The 24,353-nt window shown below is 39.3% G+C and overlaps 1 protein-coding gene across 1 annotated transcript in view; it reads right to left on the bottom strand.

The window, feature by feature from the left end:
- Positions 1–23,659, bottom strand: part of brinp3a.2 (bone morphogenetic protein/retinoic acid inducible neural-specific 3a, tandem duplicate 2) — a 53,323-nt gene extending 29,664 nt beyond the window's left edge. The window contains exons 1-2 of the mRNA XM_031282402.2: positions 22,901–23,659; positions 5,235–5,598 (exon numbers count right to left, since the gene is read on the bottom strand). Coding sequence (XP_031138262.1) covers positions 5,235–5,455 — 221 coding nt within the window. The 5' untranslated portion in view covers positions 5,456–5,598; positions 22,901–23,659. The remainder of the gene's footprint in view (positions 1–5,234; positions 5,599–22,900) is intronic.
- Between the last annotated feature and the right edge of the window lie 694 nt (positions 23,660–24,353).

The following is a 24,353-nucleotide window of genomic DNA, read 5'->3' on the forward strand; positions in this document are numbered from 1 at the left end:
TTTTGAAATGAACTTTTACATGTATTTTTTTATTTGTGTATTTGTACTTAAGGATATATATATATATATATATATATATATATATATATATATATATATATATATATATATCCCTTGTGTGGTGTTCATATTTTTGTTATACAGCCGATGTTCCCGGGTCTGGTGGACACACCACATTATTAGGCTTTAAAATCAATACAGCCATAACAATTTATGTAAAAATAGTTAACAGATGTTTACTTTAGCTCAATTACCAATGATATATACATCATTTATGGTTCATGTTTGCCATTTACCCCTGTGAGATTAAATTTATGATCATATGATCATTTTCGTTTTTTGTGAGAAAACAAGGAAATTCAATTATGAAAAAGCTAAAAAAAAAATAGAAACAAGATTTTTGATCATTATTGGTGCTTATTTCTTAGAACTTAATCAGAACAGGTGAAAGTGCTTGAAATGTAACAATTTTGTAACTTTGTGTGGGAATAGCAGGTGCAGAAAGACAACATAGTTTTATAGCACCTACAATTAAATACACTCAGGTCCAGTAGACCCGAACACCTCATATGTAATAGCTATGTGTAGGGGGGGTGTGCAGTCATTGAAACTAAGTTATTTTTTATGTTCTTCACAGAAAATGAGCCAAGGCCAATGAGTTTGAGTTAGAAGAAATAATAAATAGCATAATTGTTCTTTTAGCAAACATTGAAAACGGGTCCCACAGACCCGAACACCATACAAGGGATATATATATATATATATATGTACTTCTTGAGCCACTGTGTGTCTGTTGTTGTATCCACATTTATTCACTGGCATGTGGCCTAATGTTCAAGTAGTTTTATGCTATTTAATGCATTTTCCACACATAAATGACATGTATAATTAATTATTATGCAATAAAAAACTAATCACATCCATTATCCAAATGCAATATGTTGAAAACGCGGCCAAATACATGTCAAGACTCCTGCCTTCACCCTGGTGAATATGGCTGCTTTCCCTTGGCAGTGTTTCTTGTGGACAGGTGGCTAAGGCGAAAGGCCCACATTGTGTTAGCACTGGAAGCAATGGGTATGCCCTCCAGCGAATCGCCAAAACACACACAGACACAAGAACACAAACCATCTTTCATTTCCTTCCTTCCGACTTGCTAAAAATTCGATCAAATTCAATCAGTAAGAACGGTGGGAAATTAAGTAGAGGGCTAACATGGTGTGAATGTATTACTCCATCATTGCTGAGGTAGCTCAAACACTGTAACTCCAAGCTCAGATTCTGGTGATCCATCTTCCTAAGTCATCGAGCATTTATTAGGATTTAGCAAAGGACTACACATGAGGAAGACCAGACCAAAAACTAAGATTGTCACTTTCAATCACCTCTGCCCTCTATGTCTGCACAAAATAAAAATGGAAAGTCAAAAATTATCATTTACAACAAACACAAGCTTAAGATGTATCTGTCCACATTACGACTGTTAGATGTGAGCAATGGCCACTGACACTCATTGATGTAAGTTCCTCAAAATAAAAGAAACACAACGTATAGTATTCAGCACAAAAATTGCTGAGACAATTAGAGTTTAGCAGGTGCATGGAGCTTTTTTGGCTAAGCATAACTGTAGTTTATCATAATGCAGCTCTTGTAAAGCCAAAAAAGCTGTTTTTTTATTTTATATCTATAGCTGCTGTCACAATACCATTCATGCACCAGTTTCTTACAAATCTGTCATAAACTTCATCAATAATGTAACACATTCTGTGTGAATATTATTAACAGTCAGAAAGCAGATCACTAAAAATGTAGTGTGTAACTTTAGCATGTATAATGTTTACCATGTTAACCATCTTAGTTTAGTGTGTTAGCCTGCTAACATTTGCTAAGTAGCACTAAACACAAAGTACATCAGCTGCTGATTGCAATGTCATTTGTTTTGCAGGTATTTGGTCATAAACCAAAGTATTGGACAAATAAAACATGTGACCTGATGATATGGAAAGTTAAGGGATTAAACAAAACCACTGTCTCATGGGGGTGCTAGAAGAAAAGTCAGGGAATCACCAACGTCAGTAGGATTCATCCTGTGGGGACCATGAATCTCTCTACAAACTTGTATGGCAATCAATCCGATATTTCTTGAGATATTTCAGTCTGAACCAAAGTGGTAGAGCGATTAACCAACTGACAGACTGACACTGCCATCTATCCATGCCACTAGTGTAGTTAACCCTGATATGACGATGAAAATGGAAACCATAATGAGGCTTCCCTCTATTTACAGTGGCTACATTTTAATGCACTATATTGAATCAAACTAGCGAGACAGCTTAACTAGAGAGAAATTGCCTGCAGTTGCCTGCAGCATTAACAATTTTTTTTACAGTCTTTAGGGTGAAAAAATACTATTTATTACCCTTCCCTCACCAGCTTGTTTACCACAAGGAGCAACTTAGAGATGCCAAAACCTCTGAGGGAATTTCAGAAGCAGAAAAGGGACAAAGAACATCAGTAGGAATCTAGCAGTGGGATGCTGAGGAGCAGCGCTGAGGGAGTCTGCTCTAAAACACTCCCCTCAACCCTCTTCAGAGCACCTGCAGACTTGAAGTGGCTCTTACATCAAATGACTGCTTTCTTTTGATAAAGTTAAAGAGTGGGCGTGTCATACATGCCCCCCCCCCACACACACACACACACACACACACACACACACACACGGACATCTATCTTATAACGAACCTTGATTCTTTCAGTACACATCACTATGCCAGTTTGCCTTGCACAGCTGCTAAACCACTGATGCATTGAGAGGTTTCGGCATATTGTGTCGAACTAAAAGTAAAAAGTATCATTCTGCTATTTATCAGAAAAGAAACTCTCTGAGCTGTGAGCAGTTCAACCAAAGGCTGATGTTTCCTTATCAAACACAGTTTCAACCTGTTGAGAGTAGTAGAAAGACATTTTTTTTGTCTTTTACAAGACAAAATGGTTCGGGAATCTTTGCCACGGAGAATCACTTTCTCTTCTTGCTTGTACACGGGGGTTAGAGCTTGATTTGGAAATGTAAGGACCTCCGTTGCACAGCAGAAGCATAAATCCGGCCCATTCGAGAGATTGCAGTGGGCCCAATTTCTTTAATAAAACTACTGTTTTTTTTTATGAGCCAGCTGCAGGTGTTAGTTGCCAAAATCATCAGCACCACATTTCACCCTACCAACACAGGCACTAAAAGAGAGCTATTATTTGCCAAAACAGAAGCCACCGCTGTATTCGTCAGATTTTATTTCTGAAATTGAATGGGACTGAATCCAAGTAAATTCAATTTAAGAAGATTTACAGACTATTTACTTTTTTATGTTTTATGTTTTTTCCTTTGAATATCATCACTATTAATCAATGCCGCATTGTGGTAATCTAGAGAGCCTCAAACACAACGTTGCAGCTGACAGAAGCCTCTCAGGGGATTCTGTGATAATGCAGAGTAATAAGTACTAAGAGCTCACTAATCACTTGGCCACATGATAAGACTATTAATCTTGCCGCCCATGCAGCACAGCCCCAATGGATCGCTGCCTTTTGCCAGAGAAGGAAATATTAAAAAGCTCTAACGCGGCAACTGATCACAGAAACCATAAAGCATCCTTGCACCGATCCATAGATGTCAGGAACCCTGTCCGTCTATTTCCAGAAGCCTGGACAACATCCTCCTAAATGACGACGGATATGATTCATGACACAATCTCCACTAATTCCGCTTGCATGCCGATACCTCAGACTGTGTTGCTGTCATGACAAATCATCCTTTTATTCCAGAGCTAATCAACATATTTCAGTTGACCACCTGATCAGGTGACTCCCTGAGGGTTTGGAAGACAGCAGGATGTGATGTACAGCCAGCAGATAGCAACGTGTCTGCATGAAATACATCATGATTCTGTCAAGGCATGTGCCAGAAATCTAGTGAACATCAGCTGTGAGAAACCTGTTCTGTATGACACTGCAGGCCAACTAATGCAGTCTAAATAACCATGAATAGGGTTTTCATTAAGCAGAGTGTCCACTGTGTGCTCTAATATCAAAAATGCAGTTGTATTGAATTTCTCACATCATTTTGATGTTGCAATAAAAATTTAGCAAGGAAAAGCAAATGTACTGCTAATAAAAACCCTCTGCAGCTATGAACACCTCATTATACGGTATATGCTGTTACTGTATGATAAAACGCCCTTTTAATAATCTTGTCCACAATGTTAATATGTTCCAAACCAACATATTACAACACATATACACATTTATGTTAATTCTACCAAGACAGATGAAAGTTCACTCCCTTCATTCCTCCTGTCATTCATTTAACTTTAATTCATTTAACACTGATTTAACTGTGGCACATTCCATTGCAAGCGATATCATTTTCACTAGAGTGCTTTAATAAGGGTCAGGTAAGAACATATGTTGGGTGGGCTTGAGGTTGCGGAAGTTCATGGTTCTCATTTATTATGAAGAACACCTCGCTAAATCTATATTTTCTCTCTTACTTAAAATTTAAAAATATGCAACAGCTGACTGTTAATAGGTTCACGGTACTTACAGGAAACTTTCAGTATGAATGAAAACATGCATTCTCTCTTTCAACATCCAAGAATGATGCTGATTAGATGCTCATTAGCTTTATACTGTAAAATCCTCCATGCAAAATGTTTCCCCCCAAACCAACACTTGGACATACACACAATGAAAGTAATACTAATGAAATTATAGTTAAAAATATAGTCTGATAGCTATATTGGAAGTCCTCAGCCTTTGGACAGCTGTGGTTGTAAACAGTTAACTGTGTTAATGCTGTGGTAACTACATTTAAAGGAATAGTTCGACCTTTTTGGAAATTATACCATTCTCATGTCTGTATGTTAAGTATGAAGGGGTTTAATTTATACAAAAATAAGTGTAAATGACATTTTGTGGTTTTACTGTGGGTTATATTTCTTTTTATTTCTATTACAGATTACGACTTTGTGAGTTATACTCATCCTACTATATAAACACATGAACATAATGAGATTCTGTATGTGGCCTCTATTTACACGTCTATTTACACATCTTTGAAAGGACAACCATGGAGACCGTATGATGTGGCTGCAGGGAGATTTGCCATTTATATAATAGGAGTAGTGATAAAGCAGGAGTAAATACAGTGTAAAGTGCCTCTTCCTCCTGATGTCATTACTCACCTATATATCTTGTATCTGGTGGAGAAGCCTTGCCGGTTCTTCTCCACAAAGTCGATGTACTCTGGGGAGTGGTGGAAAGGTCCTTTATCAGACAGGAGCCAGTCCAGGGGGCCCCCGGGCTTGTCATTGGGGAGGCTGGCTGTTGCTGCTGCTGCTGTTACCGCAGACCGTAAACACACCCAGCAGTGAAGGCTGAGACTGACAACGCCCCATAGAGCCATCAGAGATGGAGGGAGCCAAGGAGGGATGAGGGTGGTGATGTTAGGGAGGGGGGGGCGTTCAGCAGCCAAAGCCACTCGTCATTATCTGGCTCCTCGACTGGGATGACCGGGGGACCTGCATCACCTCAACGCCCCCCGAACACCTACAGAAAAACAAACACACGGATAAGGAAACATACAAACACCCACGTCCAACAATAAAGGATAGACAGAAACCTTACAATATTACAAACTTTAACAGATCCATGTGGCAGCTAGATGCTTAGTTTTAAGGGGGTTTCATTACACAGACGTGGCATGATCAGTTAATTGTCAACAATGTTGATAATGAATTGATCATTGAAGTTATTTATCAATAGAAACATATGTTTTACATATATATGTTTTAATACTTTACTTCTAGGTTTTCATTTGTTGTTGGAACCAAACACGAAACTTGACACTGTCACCGTACACACAAAAAAACAACCTGGACTCAACCTCTAAACACTGTAGTAACGATTCACACTTTCTGAAATATGTCATCTTCTTTTTTGGTTGTGACCATGTACATTATTATTGTAGTGCTTTTACCATGGTCTATTTATTGAGAGGAAATTGGGGGTTAGTGTCTAGATCGAAGAGCCTTCATTATGTGGACAGGAAGAGCCAGGGCTCAAGCTGCCAAGCCCCAGACTCATGAACGGCCTCAGACTTGCTTTGATCCATACTACTTTAAATGCTCAAATTGGGGAGAATGTCACAGATTGTGCACACAACTTCACTCACAATCTAACCACATTCACTGGCAATAACTAATTCTGGCAATAGTGAATGTGTAAAAACAGTAGAGTTCTTGTAGAACATGATGCAGAGCACAATAAAACCAGTAGCAATGCAAGAAATCAGACTCCATGTCATGACAAATCATAATATTCCTCCAGTGCCAATTGAAGATATTTCAGTTGACCATCTGATTAGGTGACTCCCTCGGGGTTTATAAGGAAGCAGAAAATGACAGCAGACAGCAACGTCACTGCTCAAAATACATCATGATTCAGGCATGTGTCAGATCTTCAGAGCATTTGTGTTGTGGCTTTTGTATTTCTTGTGTGGCTTTTGCATCTAAGTTGAAGCGTCTCAGCCACCTAAACATCGGCTGTGATAAAACCTTTCTGCATGACAACACATGCCAGCTAATGCAGTCTGCCTACTAATAAACCATGAATAGGGTTTCATAAAGCATATTGTCCACTGCAACGAATAGCAGTTGTATTGAATTTCTCCCTTACATCATTGTGATGGTACAATAAAAAAGTTAGCAAGGGAAAGCAAATGTACTGCTATTAAAAACCATATGCAACCGTGAACACAACTAGAATAGTTTTCACATAACTTGATCACATATGTAGTTTGAATAAAACACGCCTAGAATGACCTTGCCCACAACATTGATCTGTTTCTAAACCGACATATTACAACAAATGTAAATGTGCAAGTCAATTCAACCAAGGCAGATGAAAGTGAATTATTTTCATTCCTCGTCTCTATCATTTAATACAACTTCACCTGATTTAACTGCAGCAAATTTCATTGCAAGCAATATAATTTTCACTAGAGTGCTTTAATAAGGGCAAGGTAAGGACAAGTACAAATTTTGGGTGGGCTTGAGGTTGCTGAGATTCATGGTTCACATTAATTATCTCTAAATTTAAACAGTAGAAATGTTGTACTGTAGAACATGATGTAGAACAGAATAACGCCAGTGACAATGCAAGAAATCAATGAGTTTAATGCCCTGGTGCACACTGGGAGGCTTGCCTACACACGTCTTTGGACGTTGTAATATAAATCAATATAGACTAATGATATTTGTTTGACTCTAATAAAACATTTTTGTTTTTTGTCCTCCACTGTCAAGTTAATCTGATCCAAACAAGAAGTAACCATTTGGTAAAACTGTACAATTAAACAGTTTACACCGCAAGAGAAAAATAAATAATTACAGACTATGAAATGTAAAATGGAATTAAGTCTGAGAAATTGTGATGGGCATGTTTCACTAATTTTAGACATTTTATAGACCTGAGGATTTATTGAAGATTTGTAAAAATGAACGAAAGATTGATCAATAACAAAAGTAAACACTACAATCCTTAAAACTAAAAGTGGTGTTAAATAATGGAGAAATAATTCACCAAATTGAAGACAAATCACAGCACTTTAAAGGCAAATGCACTGTGATGTGTTAAATACATCAATCTTCCTTTGAATTTAGCTCATTTTTTAGAACAAAATATTTCACCTTTGAAATGAGTCATCGCTTCCTGGGACTTTGGAATTTCCTATACAAGACAAGAACTTTATTTGGTAAAAAAAAAAAAAAAAAGGGACAAGTTTTGCAGACTTGATAAGAAATGTAACACATTTCTGTTGCAGCCCCACTTTGTGATTTACATAGATGTTCTGATAATAAAAGTATTGCAGAGTACAACTGCTTCTAAACTGGTAGAAGTTATGATTCCATTTGTGAATTCATCCCTTTAACTCAGCGGATAATTGCTGTGCGGTTAGAAAAGTGTACTCATCATACTTCAAAACTTGCTTTACTGTAACACTGCAACAATTAAGAGTACTCACATGCAAATCAAGGAAGAAATACACTCACTCACGCACACACATACACACACACACACACACACACACACACACACACACACACACACACACACACACACACACACACACACACACACTTTAGTTGCTTAACTACCAAGTCTCGGTTGCTGTGTTTTATCAGACTACCTGCTGTACAGACTGTTGTCCAGGGCTCACATTACTCTCCATCACTATCTCAAGACCTGTCAATCATCTCCCCCGCAGTGACTTCTTCTTTGCTGTGTGTGTGTGTGTGTGTGTGTGTGTGTGTGTGTGTGTGTGTGTGTGTGTGTGTGTGTGTGTGTATGTGTTGAGGTGTAGGTGGGGTTTGAGTCCCATTACAGTATTCTGATGACAATCTGTCAAGTTAACTCAGCCATATGACCGTGTGTGGGTGTGTGCACATGTGCGTGGGTTTCAAAAAGCATTACTCTCAGACAACACAGCAGACAGCATGGGAAGAGCGCACAACAGCTGGAGGTGGATAAAAGGCGCAGACACAGATTTAAAATGTAATATTAAATACCATTACACGTTCCTCCTGTATGCTTAAAGTTTAAATAATCAACCCTTATTTCTGTCTCTTTCAGTTGATTATTTTAATTTAATAGTTTAAATAAGACTATAAACTGGCAATTAGGAAATTGCTTTCAGTCAGACATCGCTGTCATCGCACGCCAGACTTGGCCTGTTGTTGTTGTGCGCCTTTGAATGTGTGTTTATCATGATAATGGGATTTCAATGACAATATGTGTAGTTTTTACCGTTTTTAAAAAGCACATCTTATTTAGCTAAATATCTCTGTGTGACTCTTTTTTGGAGAAAAACTTGCATATTCAACAGATCTGTTTCTTGTCTAGTTTAGTCTTAGTTTAATTTTAACATTGCCCACAATGCAACTTTTGAGTTAGAGTTCCAGGTGTTTTATGATGTGTTATGCTAGTAGCAGCTAATGTAGCCTCAAACCTCTAGTCTCAAGCAGAGACGAAGAGCAGGCTACAGACTTCCAAAAGTTATAAAATGCTTCAAGTGATACTAAGTGTTACTTAAAGGCATTTTTTTCAGATTGCAGTTCCCTGGAGCCACAAAGGGTTTATAAAACTGTTTTTTTAAATATGCAACTCCCCAAGACCTGTAAAGAAACCGGTGGAGTTCCTCTAAGCAAATTGCAAAGTCACGATCCAAGGTTTTCAGGTCTGTCACAACATTTGCACAAATCCCTTTCAAAGCTCTGTGTGGTCAAAACTGAAGACTTGAGTCAATGGTTAAATTGAGACTCAATAGTTTGGATCGCGAATGAAGTCGTATGGCTGTGAAGTCTCAAGTAAGTGTGAGTGTCAAAACAGTCAGGTCCAAATCCAGTTTCAAATTCTCATTTGTGTGACTTCAGTCTGCATATACCTAGTCTATAACCACGACGTTTCACTTCCAGGATTGCTCCGGTGCCGCCAGAAATTCCGCTGGATGTCTGTTACCTTCTGCTTTCTTTGTGTTGGAATTTTAAACTCTGGTCGACTATGGATATCTGCTCCTCAGATCTCTGCAGGGTAAATCCAGACAGCTAGCTAGACTATCTGTCCAATCTGAGTTTTCTGTTGCATGACTAAATCAACTTTTGAACGTACACATAACAAGTTCCTTCCCGAGGCTATTTTGCAGCGGCACCGGGACTCCGTCCGGCGCTTAGTGCCGCCCATGACGATTGTGATTGGTTTAAAGAAATGCCAATAAACCAGAGCACGTTTTTCTCCCATCCCGTAATGCTGTGTGGACTAGCCAGACCCTCCTTTGCAGCGCTGTGGAGGAAGGTCTGGCAAAGCGAGACTAGCATAGACCTTAGATTTACTGAAACTAAAGACCACACACATCACATAACTTTTTCGACCAACATACACATTTTTTTTTGTTATTGACAGGCAGAAAGGAGGACAACACACTGAACAACAGGTATACAGTGTTATGATGCTGATGGTGCATCAAAAAGTATTTGTTTCTGTGCTTTTTAAGTGCGGAAATGAAGCATAAATTAATTATTAGAATTATTCTTACTCAACACACCCCAGTACTTAATTGCTTAGCCTGTTTTTTCTTTTTTTTGTTCTTGTTTCCTGATTACAGTTGATTAAATCACACGTTTCAAATAATGGCATTGGGAAGAATGGGCAGAGACTTGACCAGAAGGCCAGTGATTATAATAAGGAAATCACTCACTGCATTATTTTATATCCCAACTGTCAACACCAATGGGTCCAGATTGTAATAGTCAAACATGGTCATGCTGCCAAATCATAATCAGCGCGATAATTGCAATGTTTCCATGCCTTAAGTGTGACTCAGGTCTCCAGTTTCAAGTCTACAGTTCTGTACACATTACACTTGATCTCACGTATTGCATGAAGTGCAGTCATATACACCTGCGCAGCACTACTACCAACAGTAAAATAGAGGCAGGGATAAAGTTTTCCAACGCTGAAACTGAGCAAATCCTCCCCCAATTCTCTCTTAACTTCTTTTGTTATTGATGCAGTTAAACTGAATGAGTCCTTCAGAAATCTCTGCTCTAATTCCAGCAGTGTTGAATAGTTCATTTGCACAGAGACAGAGCTGTCTTCCCGGCTTTCCTGTTATCTTCTGCCATGCTCTATGGTCGGCCTCAAGCGTCGCACTATTCTCTCTATTCCTACAGCAGCAGATGGCCCCACAATGAGCACTTTGTGTGTGGTTTGACAAAATCTGACACTGAAGTTGTGGCTTATTATCTTGAAGCATCAGGTTTGAGAATAAGGTGCAGTATGATAATGTATGCCGACTTGTCTCTGCTGCAATAAAAACAAATTGGCCACAAAACAGCTACAGTGCATCTTGTTTAGCTGAATCAAAAAAAAAAAAAACTTCACTTCCATGTTGACTAAATATTATTGCTTTACATCGTGCATGTTGTGTATGGAGTGACCTATCTCAGAGGGGAGTGTGTGGTGTGTTAATAGTGAAATAGAGCACAGAGGTCATTTTAAAAGACTCTTTAATCCTATCATCCTACAGGCAGCTGTCCAAAAAGTGGATGCAGGAGAACACTCTCTGTTCCCAGTTGCTCACTCACTCTCTTTTCCTCCCTCTCACACACCTTTGTCTTTTCCTTCCTCAAACAACCCACTCTTTTCCTCCTCTGCATTCTCAAATAAGTCTTAAAACCCTTTCGACTAACATCCTGTTTTTTTTTTGTTCTGTTTGTTTTTTAACAAACTTGCTATGACAGTCCTGTCTATAAACATTGTTTTTTAGACACGACTGCGCCAGCCTTATAATCACATTATCGCCCAAACAGAGCCATCCACTAAGCCTTTGTTATCAGCTGCCTGGAAGATATCAGATACATGTCATTTTCACTTACAAGGGCGTTAAGTCACATTTCCAACCTTATGCAAACACGGCTTTTCATCAAACAATGTTAGAAGACGCTCCTCCTTGAGGCAGGAAGCCCTCACATAATCTAGAAACAACAAATCAAATGTTGGGAGATACAACACGAAGGGATTTTCAATTCAAGTCCACTCAAATATGATTTTGCACAACGTGGGCCTCCAATAACCTGGGGCTGTTTGGAACCACAGTATAAAATGAAAGCTCTGTTTGTTCCTGTGAGGTCCTCTCGATGGAATTGTGAGCAGAGTGCAATTGATGGGGGAATAGATTTTCCCACACATGAATGTAATGAGGACTTTCGCTCTCTGAACAGTCAAATGCCAAGAATAGTGTGTGTCGGTGAAAGGCAAGAAGTAGCATCATACAGCAAATACAGCCCTTTACCATGTTGATTTAAGCTGTTAAGTAACTGTTTTGTTTTCTAATGTTTTCATAATCTACTTCCAGATCATGAAAACATTGCCAGACAAACTCTCAAAGCACCAAGGTAATCATAATTTAAAAAAGTGAAATTAAAACACGGTATGAGCTGTCGGAAGCATTTTTTTCCTGCTTTTGAAAAACATCTGTTATGGGGCCCTCAAGGTTTAGAAATGGCTCTCTGGCTAAACAAACAGTCAGCATGTACCACCATGCACAACAGCCTCAGCCTTGTCATGTGAAGCACCATTTTTCATTTTTCATTTGTTGGAAAAATGTCCAACACTTTTGCAAAGGAAACATATAACCTATTTCTTTAGAGAGAAAGCACAGAGATTACTATTTATCTTTTAAATGGCACCTAACAGTAAGACAAGGTTCTGTTTATTTCTGCGGGGAAAAAATATTCATCTTTTATGTTCTGCTAGTTTGATGGAGAAAAGAAGGTGTTAAACAAATGACCATTCGAGTGAGGCACAGCCAGAGCCAACAGTGGATCAAACTCTACAACATTTTTCCGCCCACTGCCCATCATAATGACGATGCTATATTCAGTAAGCACCACTGGATATCAAATACTTCAGCTGCGAAAATATTTAACAAGTCGGCTGTAATGACTCCTGTCATTTGCAATGGTTTAATGACCAAAAGGCCGAGCAGATCAATGGCAGAGCAAAGAGTGCTGTGTTTTCCTGCTTTTTTTTTTTCTCATGCCGTTTACTTTTTAACTAAGACAGAATACATATCAAATGATTTCAAAAATGAAGTTCTCTGAAAGGAATGAAAACCTTCTCGATAAACCACAAAACCATTGTTAAGATCATTTCTAAAAAAAACGATCTGGACAACTTCACACCATAAATTCATATAAGGAATCAAAGCAACTTGAGAATGAAAAATAGGAGTCCATGTTGGAAGACCTCCACTCGAGCAAAACTAAAACATGCTCATAACTTCTTCCCTGAGGAATGATGTAAAAAAAAAATAAAAAAGTCAACAGAATGATGAGACAGTGAGTCAAAGGCATTTTTTCATTACAAGCACTACTGGTGGTTAAATTACAGTATGTCGTACACAGTGTGGGCCAGGCACGTCCTGCGGCAATTTAGAACCTCTGTGTGAAATAACTCTTTGTTTTCCTATGAATAATCAAAAAGGACAATTTCAAATTATAGAAGTAAAATATACACACATATATATATATATACACACTACACTACACACATTACTGACAAACTGATAGCACGTTTACCTTTGTTTATTTATTTAAATAAATTTGATTTAATTGAGCAAACGTGTGTTCTCCACATTTTGTCATACCTTTGAGCCAGGTCATGACATGGTAGCTTGTTAAATCAGCCTTTGATAGCAATTCTTTTCCTTGTTATGTTGGGGTAGAGTATCACATATGACTTTAGATGGTAAAGTTTAGTTTGAAGACCTTAAAGGAGGGCTTTTCTTTTGCTCAATGTTTTGAGGTAAACAAGTAGTGCTTAAATGTTTGGTATGGCCTTGTTTTAGCTGGCGTTGTCCTCTGTGAGGTTTAGCAGCAGGTTCTATTAGAGAATCTGTTGCAGGGGACTTCTTTAGTGTGACGGGGAAAGTGGTTGGAGCTATATGCTCGGGATCACATCCGTGGTGTTCTGAGGGTAACTGCATAGCAGGGGCTTTTTCAGACCCACTGGTTTATAATGAATAAATACCTGCCACCTGTACCTGTCCGAAGACTAGGGATGAGTTTAGCTAGTTTATTGTACTAATTAGTTTAGAAGGAGGAGACTGCAGTTTGTTTGGATTTCTATATATTTTTGGGCCATTTGTTCTTGGGAGGATTTGTTTGCTTCAATTTGAGTATCTAGTTTGCTACAGTTGATAATTTGTTATGTCTAATATTGCGGAAAATTTCATTCAGTGTCCCTCTAATGAGTTGCTGGAGCAATGTAATAAAGAACAGCTGAAGAAGACTGCTCAGCACAACTCTATTGTTGTTGACCCCAAACGCACAAAGGAAACCCTGAAGTGTATCATAATGGCCAACTTGGAGGAAGGAGTACTGGGGGACGAGGGAGGTAAGAGTGGTGTAAGTACTTCTACTGCTGGTTTAACATTTTAACAACAAAAACTATTATTGGTTTTGAAAATGGAACATGAACAAGAGTTGGAGAAAATCAAATTCAGAAGGGAACTGAAATTTTATTTGGAAGTTCAAAAATTGACATGGCTGAAAGAGGGCAACATTTCTGCGTCAGCTTTGAATTTAGACACGCCTCGTTCATGTTTTGATGTTGCAAGCAATTTGAGGTTGTTGCCAAAGTTTAATAAAGCGATGTAGAGTTTGTTTGAGCGGATTGCAGATTCAAGAGATTGGCATGATGAGGAGCGAACTTTGTTGTTACAGTGCATTTTTACTGGTAAAGCACAGCAGGCTTACTCAGCTTTGTCTTCTGAAGCCTGTAAAGAGTACAACACTGTAAAATCAGCTGTCTTAAAGGCATATGAGCTCGTTCCTGAGGCATATCGCCAACGCTTCAGGGGCTGCGAAAAGACTGGTGAACAAACACATGTTGAGTTTGCCAGGGATTTGAAATTACATTTTAATCGTTGGTGCTCTTCTTCGGGTGTTATAACATTTGAGACATTGTGTGATTTAGTGGTTCTAGAGCAGTTTAAACAGTCTGTGCCCAATTAAGTTGCAACCTCTGTTAATGAACACAAGGTCAAGTGTCCAAGTGAGGCTGCTGTGCTGGCCGATGAATATGTGTTGACCCACAGGCGTATCTTTGGTGAGCGGTACAACAGTAAACACTTTCCCATGGCAGAGTTTATGTCCCCTAAGTTGGAAAAGCATTCTACAGAAAAAAGTGACCCAACTGTGTGTAATTATTGCCATCAAATATATATATGTGTGTGCATGTATATGTATATATATGTGTGTGTATGTATATATATATATATATATATATATATATATATATATATATTTTGTTGGGTCCTCCACTGAAATGGAGTTGAAATCAAAATGATCGCCGCTTTGAGTTATGTAATTTGACTGATTCTAACAAGAACATCCGAAACAAGCTCATTTATTGGCATTTCCTACCAACCTGTGGCATTTGTGATGAATAGATGTATGTCTTTGTCTGTCAGGCTGTACTTTGTAATCTGTAACTTTGTGTGACTGCCAGAATGACATGTTCCCTCCAGAGTTATAGGCCTGGGTACTGACTGCAGTGTTGAATCTCCACTCTCGCCCTGTCTTTTGGAGGATACAATAAGCTTGATGAGATGTGAGAACTCCCAAGCCTAATCTTCCTTGAGGATTTTAGCAGCCGTTTTCATTGGAGACCACCACAAAACAGAGCATTCAGGCCCGAAACATCTGCTCGCTTATTGTTGGATGCCAGAGCTGTAACGGTCACCTACCTGAGCCGTGTGTGTGTGTGTGTGTGTGTGTGTGTGTGTGTGTGTGTGTGCGTGTGTGTCCATGATTGGAACACTCACCACAGCAGATCCTCTTTGTTGGCACTGCAAGTATGCAAATTGAAATGAGTCTCCTTTTGTTGTATCTCACACTTTGAATGTGTTTAAAGGAAAACGATGGTAGAAAATGAGACGCTTTGCAGGAAGGGGGGAGGGTTTGATTAAAACATTTCATTAGAATTTCTTCAACAGGATCCACTTTGTAACTTGTCTGCGAGCCAACCCCAAAACCATCCTCAAAGTAGGGAAACAGGAACTGATAAACTTTACATCTTCCCCTCCGTGCTGACTAATGAGGTTTTTGGTCCTAATTAACCCAGTTATCTTCCCTCCTACAAATGTCAACAATACTTCTCATACTAGCGCCAAGGGTGAAACACAGCCCTTGTGAAATTATAATATATGACTGCCAGTTGCACTCATCCGGCTGTCTTACAAAAAAATACAAAGCTTGAGCTCCCGTGATGTCCTAGGAAGAAGACATCAAAGACAAAATGTCCCTTTGTAAGTGCTTACACACGCAATCATGAACACGATCTACAAGCATGCGTGAGCGTCAGACATGAAGCCTCAAAGCAATACTACATGAACAACAGTGCTAGGTTGCTGTGGGGAAGGTCAACGCAAAGTGTGTATAGTATACAGTGTGTAGGTGTTGTTGCTGGATTTACTTTTGAGCCTCCTGGAGAAGCTGTGGATCAAATTTATTGATGGGAGGTTCTCAAAAAATCCATTCCTTCAGCCACCCAAGACATATTTCCTAACTATAGTCTTCAAATCTAAATTGAGATTTAGTAAGTGGACACTATGAACCATAATTTCATGCAGATTAACTTTATATATATATATATATATATATATATATATATAATTCCTGCTTTTATTGCTGTAAATTCTGACTTCAACTACGATGATTTGCATTTTGGCTGCAATATTCTTTATCTCTTATAATCCTCTTTGTATGTAAATAAGTTTAGTGAAGCCACACAACACATGAACGTATTTACATTTGTTATTTACATGGGCTGCTGCTTTAATGATGTAGAATATTGCACATGGAGACACTGTATATGTGGACATATTTAATAGGAAGACAAACACAAACTGTAGCTTTCTTAAACTTTCCTCATTGTTTGGGGTCCCTTAAACCCCACTGCTGTATGATGAAAAAATAATTATAATAATTGCAAATCAACTTTACTTTGACATTTAAATATTGTCTACTTTTTTTTAGACCTTGGTAAAACGCAATATGTAACAATCTAAGGAATTTTGAACTGCTCTCTTTGCCACAATATGGTCTTGCCCATCCTTATATAGATTGTCCTCCAAGAAGAATGATGGCATCAGTCTTTTCAGCAAGTGCCCCAAAACATTATGACAGGAAGAAAGGAGGAAGTGAGATTTACATTGTTATACCCTAACCCTAGGGAGGTGCTCAACTTTAATTATGTAGTTATTTTAGCCTAAACCACGATCTTCCACTAAACCTATAACCAAGTCATTTTTGTGCCTTAACCCAGGGGTGTCAAACTCATTTTCTCTAAGGGCCACACTGGAAAAAGAGAATCATATCAAGGGCCAGACATGTAAAGTCTATGGACATGCTTATTGTATTGTCAAGCAAAATAATGACAGCATTTTTTCTTAAAGTCGTCAAATCTGCCAAATTCTGCTTTGAATGTCATGTACTTACAGTAATTTTCCTGTGTTTTTGGTTTGGCGCACAACTAGGCGGGCCAAAATCTATTGTTAACCTAAGTGTTAATCTAAATCTGCAAGGGGCCAGATTTAGCCCACGGGCCTTGAGTTTGACACATGTGCCTTAACCTAACCTAACCCTAGCTATAGTGTTGTCACATCATTAAACAGATTCATTTTTCAACAGTGATTTGTAACGCTTTTGGAAAGATAGAAACAGATAGAGCTGATCAGAAAAAGAAAAAAAAAAATCTGAAATACAGAAATGACCATAAAGTTATTACACTGATTCAAATATGTCTAGTGTTATATCAGCAGTTATATATCCCCTTTGTTTGCCAAATGTCATCCACAGAAAAAAGATGTACTGTATGTTATCCTATGTACATTACTGACATGTCTTACGCTTTAGGAGACCATGTTAGAACTCTTGTGAACAAATTGTTAAAAAAAACTCACATACAAAATAGACTAGTTGTGGACTTTAGAGACTTGGAAGGGAGTGCTGTGTAAACACTGTCAACATCAATCACGGTTATAGAGCATATGAAAATCTATTGTATCTAACCTTGTTTTACAGCAAGAGTCTCTGAGAGCCCAAACAGAAGCCATTTTCTGTAGCTGGCTTCTGAAACATGTCATCATTCATCCAAATCATGTTAATAAGCAATTATCATAAAATTAGTGAAAGCCCTGATGTGTCAAGCTGATAAAAACAATGTTTAGTATATGCAAGGCTTCTGGGTTATGTGCTTAAAGATATGTTTGCTCCAAACTAATGTTAGACAGAATTCCAAATAGTCTAACATTTCTGTTTTCTCCATATGAGATGGAAGCAGCTGATCAACAGGGCAGCGTTAGTGCCCAACATGCATTGTGGGACGGTCTATTTTAGGGGTGTGCAAAAAAATTGATTTGAATTTGAATCAAGATTCAAGCTCTACAGATTCAAAATCGATTCATAGAATTCCAAAAATCGAATCATATTTTTCTTTCTTGTTTTGACACTATTGTCCTGAAATGACATTACCTCGCCATTACCACAGATGGCGCTGCGTCAAATTCACACTGACGCCTGGGCATTCTTGTCATAATCAGAAGAAGAACGAGTGCAGCGGAGGTAGTTTATTCGGCGCAACACCACAAACTTGAGAACTCACATGGTACGGCATCACCCAGAGATTAACATTAAAGACGTGGACGAACAACAACCTAAAGTACCTCCTCCTAACGTGCCAGTCAACCAACGCACTCTCTTTCAATGCTCTAAACTCCCACCATTGCGTCAGAGAGTGTTCTCAACTGCCGGAGACATCGTAACTGCACAGCGGAGCATGCTCACTCCAAAACACATAGATCAGCTTCTGTTTCTGCAAAAGAATGTACAGATACCAGCCAGTGGTGGACTAGGAACTGGTTACACACACACACACACACACACACACACACACACACACACACACACACCTAAATGTGTATCCATTATGTGATTCTGACACATCACAAAAGTTCTGTTGAATGGACTGTAGTTGCCACAGTTCTAAAAAGAAAGGGCCTAATTTTAGGAAGTTCAATGTGCCCAGTCGAGTTCACATTTCAACAGTCAACCTGGTAGCTGAAGTACTCCACATTTAGCAGTATTTTTTGTTTGATCTGAGTACAGCGCTTTAAAGCTAAATGTAAAAGCTCTTATTATTTAACAGTTTTATACTTGAATTAAATGTATTTGAAAGCTGGCCAAAGCTTGGCACTTTTGCAGTTTTTAGTTGCAAAAGTTTTTATTTTTGTATGAAGACATATAAAGTAATATCAAACTACATTTAATTAGTTGTATTTCTTTTCTTTTAAATTGTATGTCTACTGCAATCACATGGGAAAAGTATCTACATTTACATACTGTGAATCGTTTTTTGAATCGAGAATCGTTTTTGAATCAAAAATCGATATTGAATCGAATCGTGAGCCTAAAAATCATAATCGAATCGTGACATTTTCTGAATCGTACACCCCTAGTTTATTTCCGTGTCTAGTTTTATTTAAGGAGCATTAATGTACGTCACATCAAAAACTATGCCTTTGTAAAATCCCACTTAATCTTTCTACTGCTATTTACAAAGTAAAACAGTAGATAACAGATGATAGAAATGAGCCCAGTCACCTCACACACTGTAATCAAAAATTCACATCATTATGCATAGATGACAACAAATATGATCCAAAAAAGTTGCCTCTCATCTGTTTAAAATCAATTCTAAACAAACCTTGACTTTTGAGTGTTGACAATCAATACAACGATGGAAGTACAGACAGAAAGTGTGTGTGTGTGTGTGTGTGTGTGTGTGTGTGTGTGTGTGTGTGTGTGTGTGTGTGTGTGTGTGTGTGTGTGTCAGACTATACAATATACTGGATGTGTGTGAACGTTCTTTTTGGCAGCAACAGGAGATTAATTATTGAGGCAGATTCAATCAATTACTCAGCTGGGGGTCTCTATGCGTGTAAATATGTAGCTTTTAACAAGTTAAAATTAAGAGTGCATTTTTTTTTAATATGCAAGGGTGTTGTAGCAAATAATCGTAAGCTATAGTACATAAAAAAACTTAAGTTGAAATCAAAAAGGGGAAAAGTCACCTTACTAATAGCTAACCGACTGTAATCTTCTCACTTGCACGTTTTTATATGGCTGCAGATCAGCGAGTGGCCAAGAACATACAGAGAGCTTGGTTTCTATAAATCACACAAAGAGACCTCTTCTGCTAGTGGCCTTGTACAAACAGGGACAGAGGTCGCTCATAAATTAAAGGGACGGTTTCCTTTCACACTTTTTGCTTTTTCTTTTTTCTTTTGCTAGTGTCTTCTACTGCTGCACTGGCCTCCTGAATACGCACACATGGAGAAAATTAGACATAATTGTGTTCGTCTCTCACTTTCTCTCCCTGAAAAAGAGGCAGTGTAGAAATAATTCAATGCATTCAAACTGTAATTTTCATGTCATCTTCTTTAAAGCTCAACCTTTCGCACTTGGCATGTAATACAGTAGGAAACATACATTTATTAAGCATCCCCTGAAAGGGAACCAGGGGTTTTTGAGTGTTCTTGCGACTTAATACCACTTGATCCTCAACTTGTCAACTTGTCTCATGTCAAAAACAACCTCACAACTTCCTTTTGAAGGCAGCTTTAACTATGATCTCTCATAGCAATAATTTGATTAATTTTAAGGATGAGTTATTTGACGTACATTTACACGGTGAGTCATTTCTGTCATGCCAAGTGTATGGTTCAGTCCATGGTAGTTGAATGCCTGAGGCTTGCCTGTTTTAGTGAGAAGAAGTCTGCACTTGATGTGTAAAACATAATGAAATTGAGCACATTACTTTTTCTGACTGACTGCAAATTTGCTGTAAGAGCAGAATCGTGTCCAGTGTGTGTGTGTGTGTGTGTGTGTGTGTGTGTGTGTGTGTGTGTGTGTGTGTGCTTTTACAGAATATGTTGAGACTCAACATTCAATTACCAGTTGCCTCAGGGAGGGATTTTGGTTTAATGCCCCAGTCGCACTTAATCTGAGATATTCTATTTTAACGCCCTTGTCAGTCTCAAACCCCTCAATGAAAAATTATTTTTTTTTCATCACTCTTTATGATTTTACCCTCTTTAGCTTTATTCTCATCTTTTCCTACTTTTCCATTTTCTCCCTCCAACTGCTCTTCTCCATCTGTTTAGATTGAAGTCAAACTTGTCGGTTTGCTCATTATCATAAAATAATGGGCTGTGGATATTGAGCAGATCCTGGCAAAACTTGACCCCGAAATACCACCAAAACCTGCATTGTCAATCGTTTTTTTCCCTTTTCATGCTTATTTCTTTTTCTTTCTTCCTTCCTTTCTTTCTACACCTTATAGTCTTATTTCAGACTTTATTTTTACCTGCCTTTTCCAACTCCCTCTTCTCAGCAAAAATCTGTTATGATCAAATATACTGCAGCGGTATTTCACAAAGGAAGGGCCCTCATTCATTAGGTTGAACAATTGTTAGCTTTTCACCATCCCACCAAAGCCAAGCAACGGAGAGCCATTTGCATAAAACTGAAACTGCATTTACTCCACAGTCTTTTCATTCCCTTGTGTGATTTGTTTACAGTGGTGGGAGGAGGGGTGGAAGATTTCATTTGGTTCCATCCCTCCTCTCCCATTCTCTCCCCAGCCATCACACCTACGAATGATGCCTCATCCAGTCCTATCAGGCACCCAACACTAAACTATAAGAACAAGAAGTGCTCTCAGGCATGTAATTCCTCCTGTTGGCATTAGACTGGAAGCCTATAGATGGCTCTTTGCTCAGTCACAGTTGCTGTGTGTTTTTCCAAGCTCAATTTGTCCCCTCTGAGGTATATGCCCATCACAGGCAGCTGGTATTATCATCAACACACACATCCACACACTCAAAAACAAGTACATAATACGTCTAGCCTAGCTGCACATCATAACAATTAGAAATGTAGAAATGTGTTAAGCCGGTCACTACTTTCTTTTTGTGGGGCAGGTGAGCAATACAAGGAGAGAAATCTCTCTTATTATAGGAGGAGACAGTATGCCTTTTAGGCCTGGACACGGTCGGGTTCACCAGTCTCCCAGGATAGATGAGGACACCGCTGAACAGTGGCCCTGTTGTGGCCCTATAAAAACTCTGAGGCTTTGGCACTTCTGCCTAACACTGGCAAGTGGCAATGAGAACTACAGCAGTGATTCACTGTTTTTTTCCTCCATAAAGCTCAGCTACAAACCTAACTTTCTGCCACTGGAGAGGGTTATTCACTCTAAGATAGTGGTTTAATACAAAGTTAATTTCAAAATACTGCAAATAACACCTATGTCAGCCTACCCTTGGGCCAGTATGATTGCATTTAAAATGGTATTTGTTTTCTTCAAGGGCATTTGGCTCATTATCAGAGCCTCCACTGACGATCCCATAAGGCTGCCCTGACTCATGTGCCTTCGTTGAGGGTGACGCTTGAGGGTGAAATGTATAATTATGAAATCAGTGGGACTTTTTCTTCTATTTTTTTCCAGGCTGAGAGCAAGCTGGGTTTTCTGCCTCGCTGGTGCTTGGCAAACCCTGCTCCACGCACACATCAGTGTGAGAGATCTGATCCTCTACAGGCTAGAGTGCCAATACACCCTAAGGAATATAGATTAGAGATGTTTGATAAGATAACATCGATTTTTATTATCCCGAAGGAAATTTGTCTTGTTTGTTGGAAAGGCAGCTAAAGGATGGCAGTGTTGGTAAGGGGAAGGTGGGATGGAGGGAGGAGATCAGTCTGAGTGCTCATGTATATACAGACAAGCATGAAAGCATGAATATTGTTTTGTGAGTGAGTGAGTGAGTGAGTGTGTGTGTGTGTGTGTGTGTGTGTGTGTGTGTGTGTGTGTGTGTGTGTGTGTGTGTGTGTGTGTGTGTGTGTGTGTGTGTGTGTGTGTGTGTGTATACATGTGCACGTCTGTAGTCCTGTTTGTGCAGATGAGTGCGTGCATTTGTGTCTCTGTGGAAGTTTCTGTTTGCATTGTGGTCAAGCCTCGGAAAGCATTGCACACATGTCACAACACAGCATATTTTAGAGAGAGAGAGAGAGAGAGAGAGAGAGCTATGCACTGTCAGTGTGTTATTATTTTCCCGTAATAAAATAGCAGTAAATATCCACAGGTTTGTTGTTAAGATGTTTAGGAATTCTACTTTGTATTCACACATCCAAATTCGACAAACAGATGCATAATTTCAAGAACTCACCGCGGTTTGGAACAGCAGATAAAGTTTAACTCAGTATTTCCCATTCTCTTGCTGAATCTCGGTGGCTCTCAGCTGCCGATACTGTAAACTCATTTCACAAGGTTTGTCAGGGTTCAATAGCAACTCCGCGGAGAAAAAACAGCACTCCAAAAACACTAGTAGCCTACACACACTCAGGGATCCGAAAAGAGGTAAAAGTGATCGGCGAGGAAGCCTGCTCCGGACCAATCCGTCGACCGGTTCTACACCAGTGAGAAACTTTGACTTTCGCTGGAGGGGGGGGGGGGGGGGGGAAAAGTCGGTTTATCCCAGTGTAATTCAGTTCCTAGAAGCATAGGCTTTGACCTTTCTGGGGATAATGACTTTACAAAATGAAATCATCCAGCAGGAGATGTAGTCAAGAGGAGAGACGAGTAGAGGAGGAGGAGAGAGAGAGGGGGAGGAGGAGAGAGACTCAAAGAGCGCAAAGGGGGATGTCGATTAGAAGATTAAAAAGACGCATTTGCGCATTTGTCTCAGCCAGAATCCGACGAGGTCCTGCGTCGGACAGATGCGACGGAATGCGGCTACCGGGACGCGGACAGTCGCCCCACGAAGGTGGTTAAATATCCCGTTAAGAATTCCACCCCGGCGCCGTTTTTTTTTTTTTATCTAACTTGACCCGCCTACTCCGCATCTCTGTGTGGTGGAGCGGAGCGGAGGAGCCAGATCCTGTAATAAAAAAAAAAAAACTGTAGGCGCCCAGCAGCAGAAAACAGGCATGGGCGCCTGAGCTCCCCCCTGCGCCCCTCTCTCACTTAGTCACATGTTTAAGACACAAGTAACCCTCTGTAATAGCTGCCAAAGGAGTGAAGACTAAGGTAGGCGACGTGGCGAGAATGATAACACGCGTTTTGCTCTCTCCTTCTAACTTTGAATGAAAAGCACTGGTGTGCACTAAACGGAATGACACTCTTGTCATTTACTTTATGCCCTAATATAGTTCTTTTAATGTCGCAGTTATCTATAAAGGGGCCAATGGAGTAACTGAATATCCCCATAACTGCTTGGCTGGTCCAGTCCGCCCCCCCAAGAAAGCACCACCAGAGAGGACGTCAACTTTTAAGTCCGTATCTGTCTGAGCTGTCACATTAGTAAGAAGAGGAGAGCGAAGGTGTTGAGCATAAAGCTTAATCCCCTTTGGTTTTAGTCTTGTGGAGCATGCCTATGCATGAGCCATGAGTCATTAAGTGGCACTGTAAAGGGCAGCTCTGCTAAAGTCACCATGCAGCAGATACATTAGCCACTGAGTGAATGAAGTAGATGCTGGCATTTTTTATAATGACTATGACAGGACACATTATAGTAACAGGGACCAGTGCTGATAAAGTGAATGCTAAGGCACCTGATTTCATATCGGACTGCATTGATTCAAATCAACGCCAGAGCATGTAGGATTTGAACTGGTGAGGAA

This window comes from Sander lucioperca, chromosome 11 (assembly GCF_008315115.2).
Source record: "Sander lucioperca isolate FBNREF2018 chromosome 11, SLUC_FBN_1.2, whole genome shotgun sequence".
In the NCBI taxonomy this organism is placed as follows: Eukaryota; Metazoa; Chordata; class Actinopteri; order Perciformes; family Percidae; genus Sander; species Sander lucioperca.